This window comes from Astyanax mexicanus, chromosome 16, assembly GCF_023375975.1.
Source record: "Astyanax mexicanus isolate ESR-SI-001 chromosome 16, AstMex3_surface, whole genome shotgun sequence".
Classification (NCBI taxonomy): Eukaryota; Metazoa; Chordata; class Actinopteri; order Characiformes; family Acestrorhamphidae; genus Astyanax; species Astyanax mexicanus.
In genome coordinates this window covers 9,815,206-9,841,007 of record NC_064423.1, presented here as the reverse complement: position 1 = coordinate 9,841,007, position 25,802 = coordinate 9,815,206, and the positions used below count along the sequence as shown (strand labels likewise).

Below are 25,802 nucleotides of genomic sequence, written 5' to 3'. Positions count from 1 at the left end.
GCATGGGTTTAGAGAGAACTAGATGATGTGTGAGAGAGAGTAAGTTCACCTACTTACTCATGCATTCATCTGATCATCCAATCATGTTGCAGGAGTGCAGTGCATAAAATAAAGCAGATATGAGCCAGTAGGTTCAGGTAATGTTCACATTGTGTGAGTTTGAGCATGTCATGATTGGTCATGTCAGAAGGGCTGGTTTGAGTGTTTCTAGAACTGCTTGTGTTCTGGGATTTGTAGCACAACAGTCTCTGGTGTTTACCAAGAATGAGAGAGGTTAATGGAGGTGAACCAGACTGGATGGAGCTGACAGTACGGCTACAGTAACTCAAATAACCTTTCCGTACAATTGTGTTAAATTGAAACGCATTGCAAAATGCACAACAAGCACATGAAAGGGAAAGCTCCACACATCTCTATAGGTTTCAAATGCCCTATCGTACAGTAATATGAAAAAGTATGGGCACCCCTGGTCATTTTCCTGATTTTCCTTTATAAATCATTGGTTGTTCGGATCAATAATTTTAGTTTAATTTATCATAAAGCAGATGAACACAGTGAAATTTGAGAAGTGAAGTTTTTAGGATTTAGAGAAAGTGTATAATAATTATTTAAACTAAATTTGGCAGGTGCATAAATTTAGGTGGATGGATGGATGGATGGATGGGATAGATAGATAGAGTTGATGGTACCATCTATAGTTAATGATTGTGCTGTGCCTGTACTCGCTTTACTACTGTACCACCTTTATTACTGTTTTGTACTGTTTTGTATAAGACACACTTAAAATACTTCAATTTTCCAAAAAATCGCCAGTGCGCTTTATGTATGAATTTTACCAGTCAGGTTGAAAGGAGCAGAAAGCCACTCTGCTGAAGTACAGTGTTATACAGGAGTTTCAGTTTAGTTCTCCAGCAGTATTAGCATTATCTGCTAACCGTGCTAGCCATTTAGCCTTTCATAGGCCGATTATATCGGACTGTAGCTTGTGCGTTTACTGTATCACCCTAATATCACACTGGTTTACTGGAACAATCAGGGTTCCTTAGTGTTGCGCTGTTGGGCGGCATTAGCAGTTAGCTAATCTGTGTAGATTAATATCCTGCGCTGGTTTGATTTGTCTGACTCGTCTGAAAAATGTTTCCCCCTATTAAATTAGAGGGGAAACATAAAAACATCCCTGTTTCTTACTAGTATCGCATAATGTATGAACATAGACCACAAGTGCCCTTACAGTGAGAAAAAGACAATACGTTCAATCAAGTAATCGCAACAGCCCTGGCTTCTTTCTCCTTAAGTTTACTTCAGGAAATGTTCTGAATTGATGGGTAAGAGTCTTGTCCAGTGTCTTGCGACTGATTCCAGGGGTCAAGTGACCAAACGGTCCATCCTGATACGCCTCCGCTCGGCCTGCCTCCCTGTCAGAGCCGAATATAAACAGTCATTAATCAAACGAGCAGCACTTTTCAGCGGGCTGCCCCCTCTGTCCTTTGTACGAGGGGCACCCAGGCTGGAAACGTTGCTCTCCTGCAGAGCTGGGTCCTAATCGAACACACCTGGATCTGATTCTGAGGCGCTTCTGAGGCCTTTGATTAGCCTGATCAGGTGTGTCCAATTAGAGTTTAGCGCTGGCTCTGCAGGAGGGGACGTCTCTTAGCTCGGGGCGTCTGTGCTTTTCAACAAGTTCCCAGAAGAGAGCTGCTTGTGTTTCTAGAAAGAGTCCACACGGTTTATTTCAAGCGTTTTCAAGAGAAACGCTCATTTACGCACATCTCCCCCGTCCGTCTCTCTCTCTCTCTCCCTCCGTCGCTCACTTGCTCTTTCTCTCTCCCTCTCTTTCCCCTCCCCTGTTCGCAGAGACCTGGTGGAAGCTGCGCTGGTTGCAAAGGACACTGTTGTGTGCGGCTTTCGTAATGAAAACATGGCCTGGTGCCTGGCTGTCTGGAGGGGCTGGGGAGGCCGCGAGCTGGAGCTGTTCTACCGGAGCTACGAGGACCTGGGCCGCTTGGAGACCAGCATGAGGAAAAGAAGGTAGCTGTGTGCCGGTGTGGGTGTGTGTCCGTGTGTGCGCACCCACCGGAGCAGAATCGCAGCACTGTGTGGCTAAGGATGGCTTGAGGGAATACACACACATGCACATATACACACACACAAATACATGCATACACACATACAGGTATGTATGTATAGGTAAGGGCTCAAATCTAGGGAATGTATATATGAGTAGACCTTAGTTTCCAGGTCCAGGTTTCTCTAGATCTCTCTCACTCACTCACTGACGTACGTACACACACTAATACACTCTAACACACACACAAACACACACTCATACACCTAAGCCATGGAATGAAGGGAATATACTCACTGACATGAGGTCGGAGGCCTCAGAATGCAAACAGAAATACACACACACACAGAATGTCACCACATACGTACACTCTCTAGACATTATACACAAACACACACCCCATTATATCAAGCAAACTTGACATCACTGCTGCATTCATGAAGCTTAACTGGAGCTGCCACCTTATCTCCTCCGAGCCCTCCACCTGGAGCTTTGTCAAGTGCATGTGTCTACACTGCGGTTCCACTACACCCCCTACAACTGTACTTACAATATATGTCCGTTTTATCAGAAACGCCTATCCTTCAGGTTTACTTTGTGGGCGTAGGAACAGTTATACATAATAACTGATAATTCTACAGTTTCTGTCCCTGGGTATTTATTAATATTAAAGAACTAATTCTTATTAACCAATAAAAGCCCAGACCCGTTTCTGAATACTGATACCAAATTTAAAATTGAATCAGATCAATTCAGTAAGCAGCTCATTCATGTTGGAGCTCATTTATGTAAGAACAACTTTAATTTCATTTAAACATTAATTTAAAGCAATTGCAAAATTGTAAAACTGGTTGAAACAGGGCAATAGAAGCAGGAAATGCTCTTTTAAAATGACAATGTTTTATCTCAAGCATTAACCCAGTACATGTAGAGGTTATAAGTAGACTTCATAACTTAAAATGACAGACAAAATGCTGTAAGGAAGTTAACAAAGTCACAAACAACTATAGCACATCGTCGCTGTCCAATGAAAAACTGGTATCTCCAAAACAGCAACTTTACAGGAGAAAGATTTTTTTAGTTTTCCTAAATCGACAGTGCACCTTTTAATCCAGTGCAAATTTTGTATGAAATTTACCAGTCAGGTTATAAAGAGCAGTTATACAGGAGTTTCAGTTTAGTTCTCGAGCACCGGGGCTGGAGTAGCATTAGCAATACCCGTTTAATCTCTATTTCCGCTATTATACTGTGAGTATGACCAGCCTAAGGCCTGCTGCTAACCCTGGCTAGCACTGCTGGAGTAGCATTAGCTGCTAACCACGCTCGCTTTTGTCCTGTTCAGAGGTGAGCATTATCGGCATGTAGCCTGCTCCTAACCTTAGATTTGGGAATCTAAGCTTACTGTAAATAAACAGAAGCGCTTTACTCACCCAAATAAACAGTTTTTAGGAGAGAGATCTGTGTAGATTAACATCCAGCCCTCGTTTGGGCTTTATTGCAGTTTTGTTTACTTAGCTTAGCTCATTAATAGCCCCCATCCAAACTTTTTTTAGATTGTTCTGCAGGCTTGAAATGTAGAAATATGTGTTTATTAACAAATGAAAGGAAGATGATCAGAGAAAAGATGACATCCTGGCTTCAATCTCTCTGAAATGAAACAAAAGTCAAAATAACTGTAAAAACACTTATTTAAACTTATTTGTTGCATAACCATGGGTTCAGAAACTGAAAGGGGAGCACATCAGCCGTGAGAGTAGAGAGACATTTTTTTCTGTATGGGAAAATGAGTAAGTAAGCCCAGTTAAACGTACACTACAGTTTATATTTGTGATGATTGGCTCGAACTCTTGTTCAGAGCTCTTAAATGTGGATCATGTTTTTAAAAAAAGTAGGAATAATCTGTGATTTGAGAATAAGAACTTGTTGATGTAGTATCTGACCATAGGGAATTAAACCCTAATCTGGCACAGGGAAGGTGGTGGTGTTATCAACTACACTAACCAACAATATATAGAATAACCTCAAATTTAAGATAGTACCTTGAAATTCGGGGTGAGGAATGCCTGTCGTTTCCTTTTTAAGTGCACTGAAAAGAACAGATAATATGATTTGTAAGCCAACCAGTGCAAGTGCAGCCCTGGTAGAGAGTTACTAATTCATAATTCATGCAGTACAAATGAGGAGCCTTGGTAGAACAGTGATACCAAACTTTGCTAGGCTCTCTAGAGCAGCCTATATCTGCACATGCCCAGTTCCATCAGAATTCCCCTAGCCCTTTATTAATGGCCAGTTTTTGACCAATGAGACACTTTTGGCTGGATATTTTTTGGATTGTGACACTTATTCTCAACCCAGCATGTATTAAAACCCTGGCAACACAGCCGGGTGGTCCATTTGCATTGATGAATGGATTGTGGAGAGGGGGTGAGGTGAGGGAGAGAAGTAAACTGTGCAGCAGCTGTTACAGTCAGCCTATAGTACAGTTAGGAACTGCATATACATATACAGCGCTGGGAAAAAATAAGTGACCACATAAAAAAATTGATGAGTTTCTTTAATTTTACCAAATTGAAAACCTCTGGAATATAATTAAGAGGAAAATAGATGATCATAAGAAATCAAACCAAGCTGAACTGCTTGATTTTTTGCAGCAGGAGTGGCATAAAGTTTATCCAAAAGCAGTGTGTAAGACTGGTGGAGGAGAACATGCCAAGATGCATAAAAACTAGGGTTATTCCACCATTTCTGAACTCTTAAAACTTTATGAATATGAATTTGATTTCTTTGCATTATTTGAGGTCTGAAAGTGCTGCATCTTTTTTTTAAATTCTTTTTATTTTAGCCATTTCTTATTTTCTGCAAATAAATGCTCTAAATAACAAAATATGTTCATTTTGCTCAAACATAAACCTATAAATAGCAAAATCAGAGAAATTCAGAAACTGAAGTGCTCTCTTAATTGTTTCCAGAGCTGTATATACACACATATATGCTAGGTGTTTCTGATAAAACGGCCACTGAATGGGAGAACAATGTAAGTGCGGCTAATAACCTGGCAACTTTCTGTGTGTGTAAGTGTGAGTTACACCAATTTAAGCAGCGAACCAAGAAAAAGAGCCTTACAGACGATTATACTGTGTATCAGCTTTCTCCTGTTCCTGGCTCAGCTATACTGAATAATTGGATATGTCTTTGGATTACAGCCAATACAGTATATGTGGGTGTATGTATGTGTTTGTGTATGTGTGTGCGCATGTGTGTTCCTAAGCCTGAATGTAACCAGCAATAACAGCGAAAAGTAAGCTTCAGAATTAACCTTTAAAAAAGTCTCTTTTATAGGGAGGCCGCAGTGGTAGCAAGGCCAGGCGTTCAGCATTACTAATGGATTATGGGAGTAAAATAACAGTCCACTGTAACAATAACAGAAAGTCATTTGCAGCAGAAAAGGGAAGAGTTAGTTCACAGCCGAATGACCTGAAGACCCACACACTGTCTTGTTTGGATTGTGGCAGATATATACACACACATATATACCAGCCTGTTATCTATTACTGTAAATATGTACCAGATCTCGGTTGTAAAAATGGATTGTACTGTATTTATTATGAGCTATATGACTGCATGTGTAAATAGATTGTCATCACATTGTAAATATAATAAAAATCTTCTGGAACGCTCTGGTGGTGTTCTTGTGTTTTTTAATCAAATGCTTTTCTGCTCATAATTTTTTAAATCTTAAAAGAAAAGAGTGCTAAAGTTCACAGTGAAGATCTGAAGTGTGGGCTGATATACAGGGTGTAACAGGTTAATAAATCCAGTATGAACAGAGATGCACACAAATACACACCCTCATTACTGTCACACATTTACAGCCTCTGTAAAATCTGAGTTTCTGAAGGCACCCACACTCTAGCCCTGTGGTCCTGCCCGCAAATATAGTATGATTGATGAGTTTGGAGAGCTGTTGATATGGTTTATACACACACCTGACAGGAATGCTTCAACACTACACTCCCACACACACACCCACACACACACCTACCCACTTACTAATATTATCACAGTCTTCTTGCACTGACCAAGTGTTCTAATTCTAGAAGATTCTGATGCTCACTGGAAAGGGGGACAACACCTGTAGGTGATAGCTAACATTCAGCAGAATATATGATACATAATACTATCAACAAAAATAACCATATACTTATGATTTTTTTTCTACATTGTAAATGAATAGTGAAGTCGTCCAGACTACAAAGAAACACATGAGCAATCATGTAGTAAATCGTAAAATATATATATATTATTCTGTGAAGCATTTAGGTGATCTTATCTAGGTGCTGTTAACCTGCAGTTTCTGAGGTTGGTAACTCAAGGCAACAAAGGTAACTCTTTGGTCTTCCTTTTTTGGAGCGATCCTGATGAGTGCCAGTTTCATCATAGCGGTCATACAGTCGTTTATGATTGTCTATTTTGTGATTGCACTTGAGGTTCCTTTAAAGTTCTTGAAATGTTTTGGATTCCTTTAACCTTCATTTTTACTTAGTTGAGTATTTTTTGTCATAATATGGAATAAAACATTACTTAAATACAGCTATTCACTGTATACCAACTCTGCCTCTTCACAACTTCACAACTGATGCTCTGAAACACAATACTTAATATGGCAAGAAATTCAAGTAAAAATGTAATTCTTGACGAGTTCAGCACAGCTGTTAACTGAAAGCCTGAATTCCAGGTGACTCTACCCCATAAAGCTGACTGAAAAAATCAAGCCAAAATGTGCACAAACACAAATGCGTGTGACCAAAGCATAACAGCCAAAACAGACCTAAAAATTGTGCAAAGCATGCTGGATTCATGTGGACGGGAGGCTAGAATGCAGACAAAAATCTATATATACAGAAAAATATCCCAGATACCCTCTTTAATAAATAATGTCATGGAAAATAAACCATCCAGCAACTCCACAAATTTGTATATGCACTAATATACCAAAATATATGCTCAATGCAAGGTATGTTTAAAGAATATCACCTCTGTTTTCGTGAATTCATATTGTTATTCCAAGTTCTGTTCTAGCATTTCTATTGGATCATTAATTGTGAGACTATATGCCATATTTTTTTAACTATAAGGTGCACTTAAAATGATTTAATTTTCCCAAAAATCGACAGTATGTATGAATTCTATCAGTCAGGTTATAAGGAGCAGTAAAGTCACTCCACTAAAGTACAGTGTTATACAGGAGTTTCAGTGAAGTTTCTCCAGCACTAAGCATATAATATATAATATTCAAATTTTCTGAGACACTGATGTTTGTTTTTTTACTGGCTATAAAGTAACTTTTAAATGATTTGAATGATCAATATCAATATCACCATCTTGAATATCAGTAAAATTTAACTGTACTCATGAAAACAAACATACCCAGATAAGTGTAACATGACGCAGGTTATCATAAAGTTATACGATTACTCATCATGCATCATCGGATTATCTGTCCCTGTTCTGGCCGTCTCTCTCTCTCTCTCTCTCTCTCTCTCTCTCTCTCTCTCTCTCTCTCTCTCTCTCTCTCTCTCTCTCTGTTTCTAAAAGCAGCTCAGCAGATAATCAGGTTAAAGGACAGTGTACCTGTTGTGAAAAAGCCGTGAGAGTGAAATCACTGAGATTATATTTGACTAATTCATATCATGCAAAAACAAACAGCGGTCGCAGTGCGGTACAGAGGAGCATTCATGAAGCTGCGCTCGCGGGCCACCGTGTCCACTGTAGAGTAAACCTCTGGCATCCGTTCCATCAGCTTGTTTACAGCAAATCGGAGGCCGTGTCCGAGGAAACCGGCCAGCGTTCACAGAAACAGCCTCGCTGGTGGGACATGTGTTCAGTCATTTGTAACACTTTCTCTCTCTCCCTCTCTCTCTTTCTCTCTCTCTCTCTCTTACATTCTCTCTCTCTCTCTCTCTCTCTCTCTCTCGTGTGTGTGATTTGCATGCTCCTGTGGTATTTAGCCTTGTAATTGAGATTTATTCACAGACTGCTGGCAAAATCCATTTCAATACTCTTTAAATGAGACAGAGAGATACAGTGGCTTGTAAAAATATGCATACATCTTGATCTTTTCCATATTTCGTCCCATTACAACCACAAACATAAATATATTTCATTTTGAATTTAATGTGAAATACCAAAAACAAAGTGGAATAAATTTGTGAAGTGTAAAAAAAAAAAATTATGCATGATTCAAAACAACTGTCTTCAGCTTTGGCTCCACCGCCACGAGTTGTGCCAAATTCAGCACCCCGCCATAAAAAGCGCCCTCTCTCTTGGGAGTGCATCTTCTTTCTAAAAGTGAAGAAACTTAGAAATACACACCAAAAATCACGGTTATTTCACTCACGGTTACATACATAGCCCATGCTCCCGAGAGGGGGTGCTTTTCCTGGTGGGGTGCTGAATTTGGCACAACATTGCCATGTCTGTTTACAGAAACGTCACATCACTGACATCTTGTTCTGTGCTCGGGCTCAGATAGTGCTCAAACTACTACATGCAGTCCAAGCAAACCACCTCTTCAAACTTTTTTTGTGGTAGGTAAGTGGGTTGCAAAAGATTTAGATCCCCTGTTCCTTCTATTGCTGCATTGCTTTATTTTTTTATTTTTTTTCTTGAGGTAAGCAAATGTGTTCTTGCTTGTGACATCATTATCATGATTATTTCAATGCTGACTTTTTAAATCCTGGTTTAGGTACACCTAAAACGTATTAAATACAATAAAAATGTCCTTTTCCACTACTCCGGCCTTTAAAAGACACAGGAGGTCAAATAAACTCTCCTCCCTCGAGGATGTAAAAGGTAATCAGGTGAAAGTTCTCCCGTATTCTCCGGCACTGTGATGGATTTGCATCATCATGGCAGGAGCGGCAATGGGAAAACCATTTCTCGGCCTGGTTTGCTCAGCACGTTTCTGGCGAGTGCTTCCTTCTGGGGTATAATTGCAACACGCAGCGCTTTCTCAGCGGCCCAGGCTGTGTTAAGCATTAAAGCAGGAGAGGCCGCTGGAGGGAATGAAGGGAGGGGAGGATGGGCAGGAGAAGGAGGTGGAGGGCATTAATGGGCTCCATGTGGCATGGGGCCTGGAGCTGCCGCAGCAGCAGTGTCCTTGGGGCAAGAGCCAGTCAGCATGTGGGCAAAGCAGGGGAGAGAGAGAAGGAGAGGGAGGGAAATAGAGGAGGAGAGAAAGAGAGAGAGAGAGAGAGCAATAGAGGGCCCTGAGCAGAGAGAGAGCAGGGGGCTGGCAGGGGAGAGGGGGATGCCAGGCATATCTAACACACTTACACATTTATATCCACATACATGTACTACTGTTTAAAAATCTCAAGGGATATCTGAGGGATGTCTCTAAAAACAAGCTGTGTTGCAGATGGAGAGGCTGTACTGTATAAAATACAGATCCATCACAGCTTTCAGTTAGTATATAGTATTAATAATATTTAAATCTTTGTTTAAGTTTATGTTTAATATTTGCAAAAATATTAATTATTAGTGTGGAATAGTATGGGCTACAAAGACGTTCTCAAGAGTAACACAGAGTTCTTGCACCATTTTAAAAGTCGAATTTAATGCTTTTTAAGACCTAAATAAATATAATTGAAGACCCAAAAACGTAGTTATAATTTCTTTGTTAGAAAATAATTTATTGGATCGGAAATCAAAACTTAATGGTTCCCATTTAATGATTGTTTTCTCAAATGTGTTCCATTGTGATGCAGAACAGAGGCAACATAACATATGTAAGTTGCATTACGTTAAATAACACACTGAATTGCAGGTAGGAATCATGAAGAATAATGAAAGAACACTTAAAAGAACAGATTGAGCTCTTTTTTTTAGCTTCCTACACGAAAAAAAGAGGAAATTATCAATTAAATTGTAGTGATACTGTTTATTAGTTTGTTAGCTCACCGCTAATGTTAGCTAGCTCTCTGCTAATGTTAGTTCTCAACCGGGTTACGTCAGCTAACTCTCCACTTCCATTAATATTTTAGCGAGCTCACCGCTAATGTTAGCTAGCTCTCCTCTTACCTTAGCCCTCTCCACAGTAATGTAGCTAACTTGCTGCTAACGTTAGTATGTAAACTAGCTTGTCGCTAACGTTAGTATGTTAGCTAGATCTTCGCTAACATTCATTATCTTACCAGGTAACATTAGCTAACTCGTCACTAACATTAGTATGTTAGCTAGCTTACCGCTAAAGTAAGGATGTTAGCTAGCTCTCTGCTAACCTGTAACAGTTGTGCAGCTCTCTTTGATACTCTGTAGAACCATTCTGATATGTTATTTAAATAAAAGTCCACATAAAAAGGCAAACAATTAAATTGGCTCTTTATACACTCAGATTGCAGCAAATCTGAGATAGGTAAACGACTACAATCGTGATCTGATTAGACAAAATGTTTAAATTACAATGGTTACTGTCGGCCGCAAACACGCCAAAATAACAAAAGGCTAGCAAACTAACCAGCTAACAGGCTAAAACTAGACCTTGGACTGAACACACACACTCACACAGCAAACCCCCCTCTCTCTCTCCACCTCACCTCACACACACAGACATCTGCACTCTCTTGTCTGCCCCCCTACACCCTCCACCAACTGCTGCTGATGCTGTGCTTCCGAGTAGCCGTCGTGCTCAGAGGAAATCGCAGCAACTCGGTTTCGACACATCAGCTCACAGACGCCTTGTGCCTTAGGAGTGATTAGGAGAAAGAGTGCCATCTACCCACCCAGAGAGATCAAGACCAAATGTGCTCTCTCAGGGCTCCGGCAGCTGATGGCAAGCTGCATGACTGGGATTCAAATCAGCGATCTCCTGATCATAGTGGCAGCGATTTAGACCACTGGACCATTCCAGTGCGCCCCTAGCTACATAAATTGCTCTCCCATTACGCCACCCGGTGGTGTTGCCTCTAATGGCACGACTTGGAAATGCCAGTTTTCAGGAGGATAATGCTCGCTCGCAATTAAACAAATGCATTCAATTGTGCCTGGAGTTCACAGAGAAGATCAGAAGATCAGAAACATAACTGTGCTCTTCTAACCCCCACCTAATGTCTTTGCTAAACATGTCTTTGCATTCTAACAACTGATATTTGGGTTTCTTCTTATGTTTTTAGAGTTTATGGCAGGTAAATACACTCTCTTACCACTGATTTTATGTTTACTTGAGTTTATACTGATGTTACATAAAGTTTTATAGCAGTGGGATTTCCCTGTGGGCCAATGAAGATGTGCTTCTCCACAGTAAGTCCAGAGAAATCTCTCTGTTCTGCTTTATACCTGCTGGCCTTTGAGACGCACAGTCATGCTTCACTCAGCTCACTGATTCAGGATCATTCCCACCAAGACCTATTCTGTTCTACTGCCATTCTCACACTCCCATACATTCACACTATACTCACACACACACGTGCAATTTCCCCCTCATCATCTACTGTGTGCACTGCCCCTGTGTGCACATGCTAATGCTTTTTAGCTCTGCTTCTTCTCTCTCTCTCTCACAGTCCTTATCAGGATCTCCCCCACTCTCTCTCTCTCTCTTTCAATTTCACTTCCTCTCTCTTTTTCTGTGACTCTCTCTTTCTCTCTCTTTTTCTCGCTCGCCTTCTCTCACACAAAGACACCATTAACGACCGAAACTGGTAATGCACAACTAAGCACAAACGTGTTTCTTATTATTTCTGCCTTTTTTTCAGTACAAAACTAATGTAAAACTACTCGCCTTTGGGGCTTTTGGGAGCATTTTACATCAATATCATGAAACTAGAGATTATAGAGTTATTTGAGCAGTTGTTCATCTGAATGTTCGCTATTCCCAGCTCATCTCAGAGAACAAAATGATTCTGGCTCAGATCTGGCCCACATCCTCCATTTTTATCCCGTTTTTATCTGCCGTACTTGCTGTAAGGATCAGTGACAACATCACACCAGATTACAGACATGTCAAGTCAAGTTAAGAAGCTTTTATTGTAATTACCTTTGAGCACAGGTGCACAGTGTATTGAAATTATGTTCCTTTGGAACCAACATAATTCATTGTAAAAGAAACAGTACATTAAAGACAGCTTAAAGAGAAAAACGTGCAACAAATTGTGCAAAACAGAACTAAATACACTGGAATAAATACAATAAATACAGCAGACATAAGACAATTTAACAAACAAGTGCAGTACTAATACAGAGAGATGTAACATATAGAACATACAGATCACAGCAGCTACTGAGGTAGAAAATATACAGTACTTAGTAAAATAAAGAATTGGTAGGAATAGAAACGGTCAGCTCCGTCTCTGTGAGTTGAGGAGTCTGACTGTCTGGTAGAAAAAGCTGTTGCAGAGTCTGATAGTGGAGTCTCTGTGTGTCGAGGAGTCTGACTGCCTGGTGGACGAAGCTGTTGCAGAGTCTGGTAGTGGAGACTCTTTGTGTTGAGGAGTCTGACTGCCTGGTGGATGAAGCTGTTACAGAGTCTGGTAGAGGAGGCTCTGTGAGTTGAGGAGTCTGACTGCCTGGTGGAGGAAGCTGTTGGAAAGTCTGGTAGTGGAGGTTCTGTGTATTGAGGAATCAGCTGGTCTGGTGGAAATGAAGAGATCCACAGATCAGGTGTTTTATGGTGGAACTCTTTGGAACTCTTTATGGAAGAGTGGTGAGAAGAAAGCCTTTGTTAAAAGAAAACCATAAAAAGTCTCGTTTGCAGTTTGCCAGAAGCCATGTTGGGGACACAGCAAGGTGCTTTGGTCAGATGAGACCAAAATTGAACTTTATGGCCAAAATGCAACACTGCACATCACTCTGAACACATCATCCCCACTGTCAAATACAGTATGTTTTGGAACATGTAGGTCACATGTATTTTCTCAATATGTAGGCTACTTTTGCCTCACATGCACTTTTCCAGAGGCATTACAGCCATATCCATGACAAAAGTAAACAAGGTATGTTTTGGAACCTGTGGGCCAAATGTACATTTTAATATGCATAGCCAATTTTGTCTCGCATGCTGTTTTTTAGAGGCATCACTGCCATATTTGTACCCGAAATGGACCAGCTATATCTTGGAACATGTGGGTCAAATATGCATTTTGCCAGCACCAATAGTGGGTCAGCAGTGCCATATCTTTGCCAGAAATGGTCCAATTCTGCATGCTTATTTAGAATCCCAGCATATCAGAGACAGCAGACAGCAAGGGCTAAAAAAAAATGGGCATGTAAAGAGCAGTGCAATACGCAGGCCTGTCTGCGCTCATGAAGAAGCCTTCTCTGTCTCATTGCGTCTCTCTGGTGGTATTGAGCACAGGGGAGAGCGCTGTATAGAAGATCAATAAGCAGTAGATAAATGTATCCTTTTACGAGCAAGTGGATGACAGTAGCACGCAATAAAAAGCGACTAAGGCCTGTCTTTAAACGCTCTGGCAAGGACACACATCTCTTGTATAAATTCTTTGTTTTTTTCCCTCCCCTCTGCACATCTGGATCCAGGCAATCCTGCTGCGATTCAGCTTCTTTTTGAACTGGACCGCAGGCTGCCAGATTCAGAGAATTGCTTATCAATACAATACACACTACTAACAGCCTAAAGGTACGCGGGAGAAGAAAACGGAAGGAATATAAACACACAAGCACGGTTATTACATATTACACATATTATATAATACAAGCGGGGGAAAAAAAGGTTTGCCAGCTGTAAACTCTCGAAACCTCGCTAGGCTTTAATTAAATTTTTAGGATACTCAAGGCAGGTCAAGCACTGTCATTAGAAATTGTCCGCAGAGCACAATAAGCTTTCAAACCTTGTGCAATAAGCTTTCAAACACTCAACAACCACAAGCTTCCCACGGTCATAATCTGAAAAATAAAGCTAAACAAAGCTTGTGCCCAAAATATTGTTAAGGGGAATTGTGGAAGTCAAGACCATAGACTGTGTATAGCTGGACAGAGCATCGTCTCTTAAAAGTGAAGCCACCACAGGTCGGGCGCCCCCTGCTGTTCGGCTGCAGAAAGCTGTGTAACTCCACCCATCCCCATAGGTTTCAATGGCAAAACAGAACAACTTTCAATCACGTTTTTTTCCCCCAATATACTGTAATTCTACCTCCATTATTTAAATGCAACAGCTAGTGTAACCTCTGCTTATATTGTCAAATTTTTATATCCTTACAGAATTCAGTTTTTAAAACTTTATTCGGCTCTATTCAAAAAAGGTGTGGTTATGGTAAAAGGGCTTCTTATGGGCGGGACCAATAACAGACCGTCAGCTCCGCTCCGCCCTGCTCTGCAGTCTGTGACCGCGAGGCAGCCCTCAGGGGCGGGGTTATTTAAATGAGTAGGCTGTCTCTCCACAGCCTTTCTCCCTCCTCTGGTCTCTACTGCGCAGACTCTGGTCTCTGAATTGCCAAAATGGCGGAAGATTTTGGCTTCATTTTCATTGAATGAATGGGAACGGCGACACGGCGTCCATCTTTATATACAGTCTATGGTCAAGACAAAGCCTGGAATTCAAAAAAACTTTCAACACTGATCATATGGTGACCAGAAAATGCTGGTTTTAATTTCCCCTCCGCTATACCGAATATGAACGGGTATAACGGGTATACCCAACGCTAAGTCCATAGCAGTCTATATATATATATATATATATATATATATATATATATAAACTTCGTGGTCCTCTGGTAATTTTAGTCCCGTGCAGATTCACATCTTAGTTTTTTCACCTTGCTTTTAATAAAATAGCTATTTGTTCACTGACGCGCACCTCAATTACACTTTGGGCGCACTTTGGAGATCCACATAAACACTACAGCAAGTGAAAATGTAGGAGCTACTGATTGCAATGTCATGTGTCCGAGAAAGGCAAAAACCTCACTGCTCACTAAGTACAAGTGTGAAATATTTTTCACAAACGTTCCCCTGAAAAACTAAGCCTGCCTGGATAGGGCTAAAAGAGTCTTTTGATTTCTCTCTAAGAGGTATACTACCTAAAAGATCCTACCTTGAGAGCCTTTTTATAGGACAGTGGAGGAAAATTTTTACAGCTTTATACTTTATGCCTTTTGATTTTAACAAACTGACAATCTGTGAGTAGATACTGAACATGCTGTTCAGCAAGATGGCCAAAAAAAATACAAAATATATAAATATAATAGAACTAAAAGAGTTTTTCAAACAAAAGTGAGAGAAAATCCCTAGAGCAAGAACAGAGAGACTCCTAGCAGGGTACAAAAGGATTTTGCAAGCTGTGATATTTGCCTAGGGAGGTGCTGCTAAGTACTGGCTAAGCAATCTTTCTAAGAATGGAATACTAATTCAGTTCCTAACTATTTTACAGGCTTTTTAGTTTCTTCTTTATGTATAAATGCGGTATTATGTAAGGCATTACGTAACTTATATATTTGTGCTAGCAGTTTCAGAATAATTATCAACCGAATAATTAGCATTAAACCACTTTTGATTAACCACTGAATAATAAGCCTGCAGTTTAAGTGCACTTAATATTTACGCATTATAAAAGCACGTCCAAGGACAGCACGGAAAAACCAGCTGAGCTTAGTAGTCTGATTCCCAAGAGCTCTGAAAATTATATAAATAACAACGCAGCATTTCCTTGGGGCCAGAACAATGGCGGTGTTGTTCTGGGGTGTATAGTGCTGGGAAAGCTCTTGGCCAGGGTGCAGACGCAGCTTCTTTTGGTCATTAAATGAGCCAGCTCTCCCCAAAGCATAGCTTCTGGCATTCAGCATCACGTCTAATGTCACCAGGGTGTGTGTGTGTGTGTGTGTGTGTGTGTGTGTGTGTGTGTGTGTGAGACAGTGTGTGTGTGTGTGTGTGTGTGTGTGTGTGTATGTATGAGGGAACACCGAGGGAGATGTGTCCTTGGACAGATTTGATTTGATTATCTGTTTTCTTCCAAAACACAAACACGTGTCTTGTTAGTTAATCCTCTTTTTTTTTTTCCTCAGTCAGAAGAGCCATATGCTAAACCTGTTAGCTTGAGGGAAGTTGTTTAGACTGAGGCATTAGCAAACTGTATATATAAATATATATAGAAATATATAATTATATATATATATATATATATATATATATATATATATATATATATATATATATATATATATATATATATATTTACATAGGTTTCATAGCTAAATTGGAGCAGCCTGGTGGCCAATCTTCATTAATTACACATTGCACCAGTAAGAGCAGAGTGTGAAGGTTCAATTAGCAGGGTAAGAGCACAGTTCTGCTCAAAATATTGCAATGCACACAACATTATGGGTGACATACCAGAATTCAAAAGAGTGTTTTTTTTTTTGTGATGTATCAAGAGCCACTGTATCCAGGGTAATGTCAGGATACCACCAAGAAGGACCAACCACATCCAACAGGATTAACTGTGGACGCTGTAAGAGGAAGCTGTCTAAAAGGGATGTTCGGGTGCCAATATGAAATCATCCTTATGATCTGGAAAACAAAAAATAGCATTAACATCAATCACTGGAAAAATCTATTAACATTAGTATTAATAGATTAAATCTAGACACACATTTAGAATCATTCATTTACAAATAAATGTAAACAATAAAGTGTTTATAGTCAGATGAAGAGGGGGGGGTGGTGGAGGGCAAAAAAAAAAAAAAAAAAGAAATATATATATTTTTTTTATCTGGAAGTGAAGTGTGTGTCATTGCAGTTCCCAGACCTTTCTCACGACAGACAATGATGGACAACCATGACTCACTGATACTGCAGGTAGTTTCAGTGTGTTTCATAAGTCGTGGCTCTGAGGCATGAACAGATTTAAAGGATGTGAAATGTGGTGTGAAAGGGACTTGGGATGTAGTGAAACATGATAACGAGTACAAACTTTTGTCAAATATAGCTCCACCATCTTAAAAAATGACCAGACATTTCTATTAAAAGCTGGATTTCTTGCATTTCCATTGCTATTTTTTTTGGAATCTGTTCCCATATCCTACCTATCCTACTGTTAGTGACTTAATATCAAGATGGCCGTGCCAGAGAACTACCTTTTTATTCAAATCAATTAATCAATAATTCCGGCCCCCTTGTGAAGTCCAACCATCTAAATTTCACCACTTTCAGAGGCACACTGCTGCTACTGCAGCTAAGCCAATCAGCTCTCCCTTCTGTCCTGCTGCCTCTAAACCCATACATCACCCAGTTCCTCTGCCAAACTACTCCTCTCTTTTTTTTTTTTAAAGCATATTTCAAATTTGAGCTGAGGGTGGAGTCAGCTAAAAGCAAGGGGTTTATTGCCCTTTTAATAAACTACCTGTGCAGTTTTAAAGTTCCTCATGCCTCATTTTAATGTCATTTCAATGAAGTGTGGAGCTATTTCGAGCTTGCTAATGGTGTAAAAATAGTGAATTCTTTGCATGGGCAACACTATGCCCCTAGCACTAGCATTGTAAATCTGTATTTCAGAATGCTGGATGAGCTATTCAACAAAAGTTTGTACACATTATCATGATTCACTAAAACCTCAAATCCAGGCCCAAGTCGACTGACTCACATTTTAAAGTGGAAGTCATTAATACTGTAATAACAATAATATTCCTGAGAAAGGAGGAGATGTGCTGACGTGCACAGACACATCCTTTCTTTAATGCAGGAGTCGGAGAATAAAGCGAAAAAAAAGCTACATTTATAAAACATAGTAACAATAATAATAAACTGCTGATATTCTGGCCGTATTCAGCAAACTTTTCTCCATATAGTGTACAATTTGTCATTTATGTAATTATCATGACAGGCAATCTAATATAATCTAATATAAAAAAAATCTAATAGAAAAAATATAGCATTTTAAAATAAAAGTTGACATACAGATTCACATTAATAGACTCGATTATTGTAATTTATTTTGTCTTTTAGGTGTTAATGACATAAAACACTGACAGAACTACTAGGCTTCTTCAGTAAACAGGATATAGCACTGAATCACAACACAATAAAATCATAAAAATGACAACGGTCCGGACCTTGGCCTGACAAAAATTTCTTTAACTGAACTAAACTGTTTTCTTATTAAATATCCCTTCTCTAGAGAATTCTGCAGGAATGCTTTGTGCTTATAGGCTCTATTTAAGCTCCACAATCTAACAGTCTGTCACTCACAGATGGGCTAATATGTCTGTCTCCTCGGACACAATGTGTTGAGTAATTTCTAGAGCAGTGCGTCCAGTAGGGAAGAGCAGTACCAGGCCTGGAGAGAAAGAGACAGAGACGCTCCATGTGTTTCCCAGATGACGTGTGTGAACCGAATGCTAACCAAAGCTGACAGTAGTCTAAAAGCAAAGAGGGTTTTTTTTTTGTGAAACCTAGTGTCTGTAATGATGACCAAGCAGTACTGGGGAAAGTGTCTTCAACAGTGGGATAAGGTGCATTTCGTTCCACCCTACCCTGGAAATACACTCCCCTCGTCCCGACAGGAACCCACCACGCCCGTTTCCAGTTTGCCTCCAGGGTCTAGCAGCCATGGCACTTAACAAAAGCAATATGGTGCAAACAAAAAAATAAGCTAGAATGTGGCTCCGCTAAGTGGCCCATGTCCAGTAAGCGTCCCTAAAGCCCAAACGGAATTATCTGTCCTCTTTTTGACAAGTTTTTATTTGAGGCTTTTCTTTTTTATGAAACTGAAAAATGGGCAACGCAGCAACTAAACAGGGACTCCAGCTCTCCAGCTCTCGCATCTGATGGAAACTGGCAGGGCTTCAGCCAGGCATGGCAGGTTTGGCCGTCGTTATGTATTCATCCCCATATAACAGCTGGATATCCTCTGATGGCGGCTGCTGTAGTTTTGCTTTCTGTCCAACGCCGATTTACGAAACTTGCAGCAGTTAGTCGCAGATGTTCAGTGGTTCAAGAAACGTCATGACAGAGTGGATTAATGACAGTTTGACAAGTGACAATGTTATGAAACATAGGGACCAATGAGAAGGAGATTTTTATTCTGGACAAACTTGTAGATCCATTACCCAAAAAGCATAACCTGCTCTTCAGGCGCTTTGCTACCTGAAATAAAATTAAGCTTGAGGTCAGATTTTGCTGGTATCTGATTTAAAAGGGTCTTAGTCAGTCTTTAAGGGTCGAGGTGGTTAAAAAAACTGGTCATCCAGGTAAAAACGAACCCTACACAGGAAAATCTGGAGAGGTGAAATTTAAAGTTAAAAAGTTGAAAAGAGTTTTATATTTTTACAGCAGCTAGCAGCTAGCGTGCTCGGAGGAAAGCACAGTGGCTAGGTTCCGATACATCCGCTCCCAGACACTTTGTGCCGCCCAGCGCCACCTTTGAGCATGATGGTGAGAGAGAGCGCCATCTACCCACCTGGAGGGAGCAAAATTGGCCAATTTGCTCCCTCTGGGCGCTGGCAGCTGATGGCAGAGCTACATGAACGGGATTCGAACCTGCGACCTCCTACTCATAGTGGCAGTGCATTAAACCCCTGGACCACTTGGCGCCCCCGAAAAGTGTCATTTTACCCTGGTGGGCGCAAGGTAAAAAAATAATTCATCAGCATGTTTTTACATTTTGCGTGGGTAAATTAACTAGCAAGCTTAATTTTCCTCCTCTCGAGTGTTTATTTCCCTCTCAAATTATTATAGGAATTACCTGTGGCTGCTGTTTTTGCTTGAGCGAGACTTTTGCGCTCGAGTGTAGAAAGCGGTGGTTTTGACTGTTTGGGGGCGGGGTCAAATGCTATTGGTTGATATCTCCAGGGTTTGTGACGGACCGCCTACCTCCAAGAGCCAGAGGAGGGTGGAGGAGGGTGCTGTTGGCCCGGGTTCAGTGCCCGGAGCGACCGGCTCTTGGAGATAAGAGGTCCAACACAAACTTTGGAGATATCAACCAATAGCAATTGCTGCGGGAGGCGACCCTGACCCCGCCCCCAAACTGTCAAAACCAACCCATTTAACACTCGAGTGCAAAAAACTCACTCAAGCACAAACAGCAGCTGCAGGTAATTTGCATAGCCCGCAAGGAGAACTGTGAATTGAAGAGAAAAAAAAAAAAACGAGAGGAGGAAAATGAAGCTCAAGAGCGATGTTTTGTTCGGTGAGCACACGGTAACTTTTTTTTTTCTCGCAAGCTTCACATTTGCGCTCATGAGAAGTTGACTTGGCAAAATGTAAAAACGCTAGTTTTTTTCGCCTGGTATTTTTGTGGAACGCCATATTAAATGGTGTTCAGTTTTGGAGATACAATATATATAGGCTCCAATAGCTATAGGCTCCATGCAGAGTCCCATATTCATCTGTCATATGCATTAATGTGTGCAATCTTGTGCAATCTTGTGACTGTGGACACGACCCAGGAGAGCATTGGCTGTAGTACTGGGATGCGGAATTACAGGGCCGTGTCGAACCTCAGGCCGCGTTCAGACGGACGGTTCAGTGGATCATTTCCACAAAAAATTACAAAAGGAAGTGCCCTGAGAATTCATTCTCATTTGCAAGCACTCCCTAGGGAGAGAGAAATAGATGGAATTGGATGAGTGAGGTGGGCAGGATCTTGGGTATAATTGCTTAGCTCAAGGGCACAGTGACAATGTTCTCTGGGCAGAACACGGATTCAACCTCCACTAACAAAAAGTCCATTTCTTGCAACACCCACCTGGGATCCATCCTGGAACCCTGGTCGATTGTTAGTCAGCGGTTCTTGGCCACTGAGGAGCCTAAGTAGAGTTTATTAATAGAGGACGTTGGTCAGGAGGGCCTGTTTGTTTAATAGTGGTCACAGAAGGGAAATTTAGTTAGGACAATACAAAATCAATAAAGAAATGTTCTGGTTTCTAAGTGGTGCAGTGGTCAATACAATACCCAGTGTTATTTATTTATTGGTTGTTGACAAATGTCGAAACCCTGAAGGGTTTCCCAACTCCAATTAAATTCCAATTTGAAGGGTTACACTTAAAAACAAGGGTTCAAGGTTCAAAAGAGAAATAGAATTGGGTCTATCTCTACCTTTAGGTCAACATTTGATGCAAAAAGAACGCAAAATACAACTAGTGACAATAAACATCAAAATATCTCAGAATGGGTTTAGAATATTTGAAGCCTGATCCTTAAATTAACCACAGCCCCGCTCAACTACGCAGAGCACAGTGTATAATTTTAGCTCATAGACTGACTTTTTTTTTTTTTTATACTGCACTACAGGAGACACCAAAACAAATCACAGACATAAGATTGCTTCTATTGCAAAGGGGCTGGAAGATCAATCCTGATCTATCCTGCTGTTCCAAAACAAGGAGAAACCAACGTCTCCGGCCTATGGAGCGGTGTCACATTCTGTTTCCTTCCAGTCTCTGGGGATTGCATTAGGACTGAGAGGAAATTGCGCACAGAAAAGTGTGTACTGACTCACGTCAGATCCAGCAACCACAGACATTTCATGTGTTGACAGGCCGCCACCTCAGCATCTGCTCTGATCCAGCCCAGCGCTACCCGCTCTCCCATAGCCAACCTAAAGCTTTGATTTCCATTGTGTTTACATTCTGGATTGGATGAATGAATCTCAAAATGCCAAGTAAAGCAGGAGCTTCCAGTGCTTCCAGTGCTGGCTGTTATGGGACTGAGTCCCTGCTCCTGCATCTGCATTCAAATTAATCAGAAAATAACCAGCAAACCGTGCCAAACAGCTGCCAAATCAGAGCGCTAAGTTGTGTATTGCACAATCACACAGGGCTATTGTGAAACCCACATGCTGTGACCAAAGAAAAACAACACAAAATGCTACAGTGACTAAGGAGAGAATCCAAAGCTAGGAAAAGTTAGCGTCAATAACCCCTGCTCATTTTCAGAATTTTTCTTTATAAATCATTAAATGTTTGGATCAGCGATTTCAGTTAAATATATCATATAACAGATGAACACAGTGATATTTGAGAAGTGAAATGAAGTTTATAAGATTTACAGAAAGTGTGCAATAGTACAATGAGAGTCTGGCTTCTGGTTGAAGGTATTTTGGATCATTCTTCTTTACAAAACATCTCCAGTTCAGTCAGGTTTGATTCAGGTTTCTGATCGTGAACAGCTCGCTTTAAATCACACCACAGATTTTAATAATATTCAGGTCTGGGGACTGAGATGATCATTCCAGAATGTTGTACTTGTTCCTCTGCATGAATGCTTTAGTAGATTTTGAGCAGAGTTTAGTGTTTAGGGTCGTTGTCTTGTTGAAGTATCCAGCCCCGGCGCAACTTGAACTTCAACTTTCTCACTGATTCTTGAACAATGTGTCAAGAATCTGCTGATATTGACTGAAATCCATGTGACCCTCAAGTTTAATAAGATTCCTAGTACCTGCACTGATCACACAGCCTCATAGCATTATGAACCACCACCAAATTTTGCTGTGGGGAGCAGTAAAGTGTTTGTCTTGGAATGCTGTGTTTTTCTATTTTCTCCATGCATAAACAACTGCCCCCAAATAACTCAATTTTAGCTTCATCAGTCCACAGTCCACCTTATTCCAAAATGAAGCTGGCTTATCTAAATGTGCTTTAGCTTTAGCATACCTCATGCGACTCTGTTTGTGGCGTGTGCTCAGAAAAGACTTCTTCTGCATTACTCTCCCATACAGCCTCTCCTTGTGTAAAGTGCACTGGATAGTGAATAGTGAACAATGCACAGTGACTCCATCTGCAGCAAGATGATTATGTAGCTGGTCTTTGGAGCTGATCTGTGATTATGGTGGTTGACTATGACTGTTCTCACCATCCTTCTCCTCTGCTTATCTGAGATTTTTCTTGATGTGCTATTTCGAGTCTTAACTAAAACTGTGCCTGCGATCTTCCATTTCCTTACTCTGTTCCTCACAGTGGAAACTGACATCCGGAATTTTTGAGATTATTGAGCTTTTTGTATCCTTCCTCTAAATCATGATGTTGAACAATCTGTTTTTTTTTTTCAGGTCATTTGATAGTTTTGTTTTGAGGCTCCCATGTTGCCACTTTTTAGAGAAGAAGCTAAACCCTTTCTCATAATTGGATTCACCTGTGTATGTAGGTCAAGGGTCAATGAGCTTACTAAACAAATTTTGTGTTCCAGTAATTAGTGATAGGTGTTCAAATCGATAAAATGACAAAATGCCAATTTTATGCACCTGCCTAATTTTGATTTGTTTAAGTAATTATTTTACACTTTCTGTAAATACAATAAACTTCATTTGCAGATCCAAACCTGCCTCGGTGAGGCAGCAATTTATGCAAAAAGAGCCCCAACTAAGTACTGAGTGCATTTTTTACAATGAATTAATGAAATAAATTAAGTTTTCAATTATATATATATATATATATTTTTTTTTTGATTTGCGCTTGTCCTCAAGGGACCATTTGAAGCACTTTTTTTTTTAAGTGTGACTGCTGACCCAAGAGAACAGAGAGTTTGAGTTCTCCACCAAACATGCTAAGAGAAGCTATTGGTGTTAGCATTAGCATTATGCAGTGTTTTTTTGTGCCTTAACCTCCAAGCCTTAACTTGTTAGCAATGCCCCTTGCAGCTTTGCCTTAGCGAATTAATAGGACATCCACAACTAAACAAATGAAAAAGGACTAATTACTATTATTAAAAAAAAATGGAACTCAGTGAACCCATGATGGCATAATGCTTAAAACAGCCTTGCTTCTTAAGCAGGTTTCCCTTGGTTTCTCCAATCCAGGACTTTGTTGTGCTTCTTAAAACAGTTGCCGTGTACTTGTGACCCTCTTCAGCATTTTTTTTTTTTTTTAACTGTTCTGGGTGAAACCGTGGTCCGTGTGAAAGGTTTAGTGAAGCCGAGGCTCGACACCCTGCTAAATAGCCTCTCTCATTAATTGCTGGCTGGAATCTGAGCCGGGTTCTGCTGCCCACTGAGCGTCTATTGGCAAACACCCCCTTATTGGCCATCCCTTTAAAAAGTTAAGTCTAGTGAAACAATTTAATTAGGCCCCTAATTGTTGTTTAACCTATTGAGAGCCACTCTGTCTCCTTCACTCTGTCTATTTAACAGCCTGCTTACTTGAGCTCTCTTGTTGAGTCCAGGCTTGTAGTGAATTGAGAACCTTGACAGAGTAAAAAAAAAAAAAAAGTGTGATTTTAAAAGTAATTTATTCAGTCCGCCATGTTTTTTTGGGTTTTTTTTGCCATTAAGAATTTATGCTGCATTCACATGTTTGTTGGGCAGTATGTTTCTCCAAGATAAAAGTCATACACCTAACTTAGTTGCGTTCATTTGATTTTTAGAAAACTATATCTTTAAAATATATATATTTTTTATTTTATGCTTAACAACAAACAGCACAAAAATATATATTTTTGTGGTAGATTTTTATTTTGTTGTTGCTACAATGCTTCTTGGCAATAAATCTTATACCCTTTTAAATGGAGCCACATTTGTAAAGAGAAGTAGTGTTCAGTATGTGGGTTGTGCCTATAAAAGAATTGGCCAAATCCTCTCAAGCCAGTGTGCTAAACAGCGTATTTTGCTGTTGCTTCTGACACTTGTTTGTGAGCTTCTGGTAACTCCACCTGTGAGCATGGCCCTTGCTATAGCGCTACAGTGGTCCAGCCTGACCACGCTTGGCTGATCTGGATAGGGACGTGATAGGGCAACTTTAAGCTGGTGAAGCACAAAAAAAAAAAAAACCAAAAAAACAAGTTGCTGCATTATATGGAGTAAGCCCTAATACCAGTGTATCCAAATTGAAAGCCAAGTTCTATATAATGGGGGATGTCAGTAAAAGGCCACAAAGTGGGCGCCCCAAGAAGATCGTCCAACACCAAACAAGTCAATGGTAGATTAAGCTGTTTGACACTGGCAGAGAAGATTTGGAAATTTTTTAATAAGCACAACTCACATACTCAGCTCTGCTGCTGTTCTAAACGTGACAACATTTAAAAGGTAAATTAGCAGGCGTTCCAAGATATATTGCCAAAAAGCATTGTTAAGAAATTTCCTTTCTTTTTGTGCTGTATGTTAATGTTGTTTGTAGACAGCTACAATTTGTGTTACATTCAAAAAGCACATGAAAGTTTTAATTTTTAATTGGTGTTTACATGCTTAGTGATGTTGGAAGGAGTTTACATTACAACAATTTTGATTAAAATAATAATAATAATAAAAACAAGACAGCACAAGAAAGCAGCAATAGAGACACCATAGCTCTTATATGTTTCAACTTTCTGTTTCTCTGCTCATTGTCTACTCTCTTTAATTTCCCTCTTCTACACTAGTGCTTTTGTGCAGGGGAAGTTAGTTTTTTTTTTTTTTTTTTTTGTATATACAGGGGTTGGACAATGAAACTGAAACACCTGTCATTTTAGTGTGGGAGGTTTCATAGCTAAATTGGAGCAGCCTGGTGTTCAATCTTCATTAATTGCACATTGCACCAGTAAGAGCAGAGTGTGAAGGTTCAATTAGCAGGGTAAGAGCACAGTTTTGCGCAAAATATTGCAAAGCACACAACATTATGGGTGACATACCAGAGTACAAAAGAGGACAAATTGTCGGTGCACGTCTTGCTGGAGCATCTGTGACCAAGACAGCAAGTTTCTGTGATATATCAAGAGCCACGGTATCCATGGTAATGTCAGCATACCACCAAGAAGGACCAACAACATCCAACAGGATTAACTGTGGACGCTGTAAGAGGAAGCTGTCTGAAAGGGATGTTCGGGT

The 25,802-nt window shown here is 40.3% G+C and overlaps 1 protein-coding gene across 2 annotated transcripts in view; it reads left to right on the top strand.

The window, feature by feature from the left end:
* The window catches only part of lrrk1 (leucine-rich repeat kinase 1), a 150,066-nt gene extending 144,323 nt beyond the window's left edge, over positions 1 to 5,743 (top strand). For both annotated transcript variants that reach the window (XM_049465458.1, XM_049465459.1), the window contains one exon: positions 1,855 to 5,743. In XM_049465458.1, the coding sequence (XP_049321415.1) occupies positions 1,855 to 2,032 (178 nt within the window). In that variant the 3' untranslated portion in view covers positions 2,033 to 5,743. The remainder of the gene's footprint in view (positions 1 to 1,854) is intronic.
* The last annotated feature ends 20,059 nt before the right edge of the window (positions 5,744 to 25,802 follow it).